Genomic DNA, 7,398 nt, shown 5'->3' on the forward strand with positions numbered 1-7,398 from the left:
GAGGAGGTCAGACTGCAAAACTTGGAGAGGTCTTTGTCATAGCAGAATGACAAGCAGACAGCACAGGGCTATCTTATTCTCAGGCCAGAGTGCAAAGACATTCCAGCTGATGGTTTCACAACAGTGTGTTGTCTTGACATCGACTGAGTGACTTGTTTCTGGTTATCCACTTATCTTGCCTGTATCTTCCTCAAGCCCAGCATCTCAACTTGCAGCTTCAAAGACATCTAAAACAATGGACGATTTTAAGACAGACTTTGTTGAGATATCAGTGCTTGTGCAGTCTCCTCTGTAAAGCCAGCACCTGAGACAAGGCTGGCAACCCAACCTATCGAGCAGGGACTCTCCTCACACTTTCCACAGCCCCTATCATGATTTTCCTGTGCTCAGTTTTCATGAGGGACAAGCACTGTCACTGCAGCAGCTGTCAATAATCTCCCTCTTCTCCCAGTGAACACACTCCTGCCCAAGCACTACAGAAAGGTGTTCCCTTGCCTTTAGCTCCCCAGGGCAGCCTAACGTCTACACCACCAGCACTTCCTTGCCAAGGAAGGGTACTGCCATCCACTTTCAAGAGTCCACTTCAAAAATGTGGAGTCAAGATCCAGAACAGAGTCTATTCAAGGATTGCTCTTATACACAAGATGCCAGGGCAGAAAGAGGCAGCTTTCCCCTGGGCCAGGGGAGTAAGGCCAAGCAATAAGCCAGGTACTGCCTGGGGTGCTATTAATTCTGAATTCCTCCAGTTGTCCACATTCATACGCCTCTACACACCTATAAATTTTTTTGTCTCAGCATGTGTACAGAGGGCCCATGCTTCCAACAAGTAGTTGGCTGTCTCTGATTATGCCATCTCCCAGGCATGCTATTTTGCAGACCTAGTGAATAATTGTTCCTCATACTACTTTCCACGGCTGTTTTGTGCTCCACAGCCAGCAGAGTTTCTTGGCCTCCTGTCCAAACCCCAAAAGTGGAACTTCCCAAGAGGCATGTTCTACCATGAAAATAGCTGTGAAGTAGAAGCCAGAAGGGCATGAGAAGAGAAATGCAACTTGAACCCATAACAATAGCACAGATGTGAATCTTGTACTCAAACCAGTTGCACTGTACAGGAGATACAGGCATCCACACACCCAAAATGCCACAGAATTTGTATTGAAGAAGCAGAGAGCATAGGGGGCCATAAGATATTTTACCAGCTGACTTACTGCCAGTAAGACAGTGGCTTGCAGTAAGCACTAGACAATTTCAGAGCAATGCCTTCTCCTCTTTTCCATGAGTTTGCACAGCTGCCCCAGCAGATGTAGGCACTCTGCTCTAGAGAAACTTATGGCTTAAAGAGTGCTATACAACCACGGTAAAACTGTGTGAGGAAAATCATAAGCTAAGTCATAATTATCTTGCTCAAGCTACTAACCATCCTCCCCATGAGTAAGAGACTTTTTAAACACTTTTAATAAAGGAAAGGAAAAAAACTTAGGGATGCAACAACCTTGCAAGATGAATGAGAAGTAGGGCCCAGGATCTAAGAAAGAAAAGGAAACAAAGTACAGGGTGATGTAATGGAACTGTAGCAAGTCATTAAAAAGTGATTGTAGGAAACGTGGACTCCAGTGACATTTGTTTGCTATCAAAGCAATTTGTCCAAGTCTCATCTCAATTTTTTCAAATAGTAGTAGAGATGTGACTCATCCCCTGATGACTGGGATTTGAGTAAAAAATCTGGGATATATATATACTACATATTACATTGTGTTGTCCTGGGTTTGCGTGGGGGAATACAGCTAATTTCCTTCTCAGTAGCTAGTACAGTGCTGTGTTTTGATTTTAGTATGAGAATAATGCTGAAAACACACTGATGTTCTAGTTTTTGCTCAGTAGTTCTTCCCCAAAGTCAAGGACTTTTCAGTGACTCCTGCTCTGGCACTGAGCAGACACACCAGCACTGTGAGGGCACACGGCCTGGGCGACTGACCCAAACTGCCAGAGGGCCATTCTACACCACAGAGTGTCATGCCCATGTCTGATTTCTGCTGCGGCATGGGCTGGGTATCAGTCAGTGGGCGGTAAGCAATTGCATTCTGCATCACTTGTCCCTCTTCAGTTTTATTCTTCTGCCTCTCCTTTCATTGCTACGACATTACAGCTATTACAGAATAGTTGTTGGTGTTGTTACTGTTATTACATTTTCATTTTTTTCAATTATTAAACTGTTTTTATCTCAACCCGAGTTTTACAGGTTTATTTCTGATTCTTCTCTTCACTCTGGAGAGAGTAGGGGAGAGAGTGAGAGTATGCACCACTGTGTGGTGCATACTTGCCAGCTGGGGTTAAACCATGATGTGTGTGTACACACACGTATTAATATATGCTTATAAATAAAAATGCTTGGTATATGTTCAGGATTTGAATTTTTTCTGTTTGATTTTTTCTTAAAAAGGTCAGGAGGTACCAGTCTGTCAGAGGCCTTTGGTTTTCTGGTCTTTTTATTAGGAGATGAATAAAGACAAGTGATTGCCTGGAAAAATACTTTGGATATAAAATTGAATAATGTTAGATGCACACACTTTCAGGCAGAAAAATGATTTACATGGGACTAATTCCAGCATCTGATATTGGTTCAGTATATAGATTGTTGAACTTTCTTTCATCTATGATCCTAGTTTATACCAGCAGGTCATAAACTAAAACAAATCACATTTTAAAAACAAAGGAATCCCTGCTTAAGTACAACTCCTTTCTAACATTTAATGTTCAACAAAGCAAAAGAAGGAAACAGTGGTGAAAGCAAACAAATATGAATTATGAGGAATATCTCTCCATTTATTGCAGGTAAAAGCTGCTTAACTTGGTCTGACTGCTAAAGAGATTCATGAGCAGATTCAGCTCAAGCAAGTTAAAACTCCCTCTAATGGCTATTGGATAAAGGACAGACTTGGAAAAAATTAAAAGCATCTCACTGTATTTGAAACCTATTTTTCACTAAGAATATGTTGGTACAAATTATTTTGAAAAATGAAACTTTAGTCAGTGCCCAAGATTCTTTTCAATTACAACTTTTTTTTACATTCCTAACATAAAGTTTTTATGAGCTTTGTAAGATGTGTTATGCAAAAAATTTACACGTTACGTAAAATGTGTTTTCTCTAACCTGCCTGTTGCTTTAGAAAGGCAATCTGGGCAGATGGTTCGTCCCGTACACAAAAAGGGTCCTGGTATTCTGCAACACCACTCCCAACAGCAACACTAAACACTTAGAGAGATTACTTAGTTACAGAATCTGGAATTCACAGGCAAAACAAGCATTTAACCAGTGCAGGGAGTGTAATAGAATTAGAAAAGATTACATTCTGCTCACAAATACCAAGAAGAAATTGTCCCTAGAAAAACCATGAAAATTAAGAACAAATATCAACTCCTTTCAATTGGATGAGCACTGTGTGCAGGATTAAAATGTTAAGGAGGAAAAGTAACTAACAGATTGCCTGTTAGCACCAGTTAGATGTGCTGGCAGCAACATATAAGGAAAAAATTTACTAAGTCACCAATTTAGAAAGCTTCAACCTCTGTCAAAATGAGATCTACCAAAGCCATTTCCCATAACCCTGAGGCAATTTCAGTTCTCAGATAATTTTGGTTGGATAGTCTCCTTTGTTTCTATCTTTATTCTCTACCCCTATACACAAACATGGCATTAAAAACTGAGAGGCCATAATTTGATTTCTCATCAGCAGTAATGATTCTGTGCATCATTTTTACAGCCTGAGGGTAATTTCAATTACAAATTACAACCACAACTACAAAAAACAAGAACCTCAGGCTTTTGTTGATCAAAAGTGAAATGTTCTTAGGAGGGAAGCGTTCAAGGAGGTATAAGTTCGAAGTAAAGTGAATTGAACATTTAAAACAATGTAAAAACTGATTCTAAAAACCAGACTTTTATTCAAAAACTGAACTTCAAAAAATGCTGACTTTTTATCAAAAGCTCACTAGAGCCATTCCCCTCAAAACCAATCTAGTAACTCTCCCACTTTAGTAGAAGAAGTTTTATAGGGAGGTGTGGAATAGACCAGTCTTTTGTGCTAGCCTGCACCCCCCCTTCAGAATAAGAAAGGCATATGGAATCTGATCCAAACCTCACTTACATAAATAAAAAATCTTGTGAATTCACACTAGGCTACATGAACTGTTGTTACCTCTTCTCATAGTTACTGGAGATTCAAAGGACAAATGACTGCTTACCCCAGCAACTTTAGTAGTAAGCACATTTATAATGGCAGATAAAATAAGAAGTGTATTTTGAAAGTAGGGCATATTTGCCTGCAAGATGCTAGAGACACGAGAGAGATCAGTGTATGCTTGTAAATAAACTCATTTTATTGAATGGTTTGAAGGACTGCTTAAAATAAAAACACTTTACAGTCTGTACATGCAGTTTCAATTTTAAAAAAATTAAATTTGTTTTTCAGAAAACATGCATATTTATGTACATAATTTTGAAATGAAAGTAAGCATTACCATTTACTGCAGAAATCCCTCTTTAAAAATCTTTTAAGAGATAAGGCAGGCAAGAGCAATTCTGCAGAAAGCAAAGCTTAGGAAGCTTCTCTACTCTGAAGACAAAGTTTATTCATTCAGAGACATTAGTAATAGCAGAAGAAGGTCGTTTAAGGATGGATTCAACTGAAAATGACAGTGGCTCAGTTGTTGAAAGCTTTGCTGTGGCCTGTTTGGCCCCAAAGAAGTCTTTTGCACATTTGTCTAGAGTAAACATGTATTTTTGGTTCTCTTTAACAGCACACTCCCTGTATTTCTTAGAAGCGTCTTCAAAAGTCTCCTTCACAAATGACATTCTTAACTCTGCTGTTGGAGTGTCAGGAAATGTCTGATGGAACAGTGACTGAAAGGCACTGTACTTGAGCGGCAGAGGGGGTTTGGTACTGTTTTTGCTGATCTTGCTTAATGCCTGTTCCTGAGGAGAACCCTTATCAGAGATTTGGGAGAAAGTTCTTTTTGGAGGAGAGAAAGCTGACCTCTCACGAGCTTCCTGATGAAGGCACAGCATTTCATTACGTGACTGCTGAATGTCTCGCGTGTGAGTCAGAACAAATGAATTTTCCAGTTTTGGAGGCATGATGTCATGTTCAGTGTTTGGACAGTCCTGACTCTGTGAGACCCTGGCATCCCAACCTGCCCCAGGTTTGAGAGCTTGGACAGCAGTAGCATTTAACAGGCATTGCTGGTAGAGGAGAGCATCACTAATGGGGCCACATTTTGGCCACACTAAGAACCTAGAAGACAGGGGATACTGCCTGTAGGTAGTAGCTACACTGACATTTGAAGAAATTAGTTCCATGTTGCTAGGTCCTGAATACTGCATCGTTAGATCAAGGCAGGTTGGTAAAAAATTTGAAAAGTCCTTGTTTGCATTATCAGCTTGAGTAGTGTTGAAGGCTGTTTTATATGAATTGTACTCAGCTCCACGCACCACACGGTTAGGGAGAAAAAGGGCAGCTGCTTGTGTAGCTTCCATCATATCTCTCTCTTTATACTCTCTCTCTAGCATAATGTTCTCCAACTCCTTATCAGCAAAAGCCCGTCTCTTTCTCATCCTGTCACTTACAGGAGGTGGCAAGGGTGAATTCCCTCCCAGGTAAGAGTCTGTTGGAATTGGACGGTAACCTAAAACAACAAAGCAGCATTAGGAATTAAGCCACATTAAAGCTGATTTTGTAAAACAGCTCCATGAGCCAGTCCCACCAAGCACTGTGCTCTTGCCACAGACCCTGGTCACCATCAGCTCCTACAGAAGTCACCATGACACAGAGGCTTAGTGATCAGGAACATTCAGTTCCTCAGTGAAGATAAGCAAACCCTGCTTTTTCCACCAAAGCTAGCTGATTAGTAGTTTTTTAAAAAGCAGTTCCAGACAAATAGATTGAGGAAGGAGAAGGAAAAAAAAAGGCAAAGCCCTACAGTGTATTATGACTGGTATTCCATCATGAAGCTTAAGGAGAGAGATAACCATTCACTTAACACATATGAAAGCATTCAAATATTTTATTTCTTATGAACTAGAATTTCAATAAAACAGAAATTCAGTGTTCAGTGCATTCAATTACCAAGCTACATGGCTTAATTTAATATAACAGATAGGATCCAATCCTGTTTGCTCTACCCAGACAAGTAATTCCATTGAATTAATGGATGTATTTACGTGAGTCAGGAGAACAGGATTTTACCTGTTTACACCCTCATTCCTCTCATACACGTTTCCCCTTTTCCAAGGAAGATACCTATATCTACAGCTGGTGTCTTTTCTATTTTCTAAAGATGGATCACTATGTACACATTGCTAGAGATGGTAGAAAATCCCAAGGAGAACTAGGAGAAAAGAAAAAGACAGTTACGATAAATTAGAGGAAAGAATACAGAAGAGTTTTCAAAAAAATGAACTGCAGATGTAAATCAGAGGTTTCTAAAGGGACTAAATATTAATTGAGCTGGAATGGATGAAGAAAAGAGCTTTTTATTTCTGAAAAAAAATTTAGAAGTACAATGATTTATAGAGATATGGTTTGGAAAGTAATTAAAGCAAACATAGGAATAAATATATGCACAATCCCAAATGGGAGTGGGGGAAGAAATACACCCTTTCAGTAAAATAACGGCTTTTTAAAGGATAATTCTTCCACAGTTAATATTTTCAACTGTGAAAAAATTAAGCGTCTTATTTTGTAGATCTTACTTTTGATAATATCTCAAACGGAACTGCTGTGTAGGCGTTCAGATAAAAAGAAAAAAATATTCTATTTACTCGTTTGCTGATTAAAACACCCGCGAATAAACTACCCTGTGAATAAATTACCCTGCACTGCTGCAAAACGCTGCTGGGTAGCCGTGTAAAAAGACTGCCAGCTTGTAACAGTAACTCTCAAATTTCAAACTACCGTTGCTAGCATTTCAGGCATCATTTTGGGCCGAGGGGACAAGGAACTGAAATTCTGCCGCATCGATTCCAGCCTCGAAGGGCAAGAGCCTCCGCCGCCCGGCGCCGGTAGCGGGGCGCGCTTTAACGCCTCTTTCGGGAAAGGATGCTGCCTTTCACGCCTTGGACGGGACGTGCGGGTCTTCCTGAGGCAGAGCGGGGCCAGCGGTGCTGCGGGAAGCCGTGGAGGGGCAGGGGATGCTCTTACCTTCCAGGATGCTCTTGGCCAAGAGGCTGGGCGTTCGGACGTGCCTCTGGTAGACGGCTTTGCGCTCCAGACTTGCCTGCTTCCCCGTCAGCCCCTTCTTGTCCTAAGAGAGTGATCGCATGGCTCCGTCAGACCGAGGCCGCCCGTCCCGTCCCGCCCCGTCCCGCCGCGTCCCGTGTCCCCTCACCTCGGCGGGCTGCCG

At 41.1% G+C, this 7,398-nt stretch overlaps 1 protein-coding gene across 1 annotated transcript in view; it reads right to left on the minus strand.

The window, feature by feature from the left end:
* Positions 1-4,363: 4,363 nt before the first annotated feature.
* The window catches only part of DMRT2 (doublesex and mab-3 related transcription factor 2), a 5,281-nt gene continuing 2,246 nt past the window's right edge, over positions 4,364-7,398 (minus strand). The window contains exons 3-4 of the mRNA XM_014309877.2: positions 7,197-7,299; positions 4,364-5,682 (exon numbers count right to left, since the gene is read on the minus strand). Coding sequence (XP_014165352.1) covers positions 4,631-5,682; positions 7,197-7,299 — 1,155 coding nt within the window. The 3' untranslated portion in view covers positions 4,364-4,630. The remainder of the gene's footprint in view (positions 5,683-7,196; positions 7,300-7,398) is intronic.

The sequence above is a fragment of the Geospiza fortis genome, unplaced genomic scaffold, assembly GCF_000277835.1.
Source record: "Geospiza fortis unplaced genomic scaffold, GeoFor_1.0 scaffold456, whole genome shotgun sequence".
Classification (NCBI taxonomy): Eukaryota; Metazoa; Chordata; class Aves; order Passeriformes; family Thraupidae; genus Geospiza; species Geospiza fortis.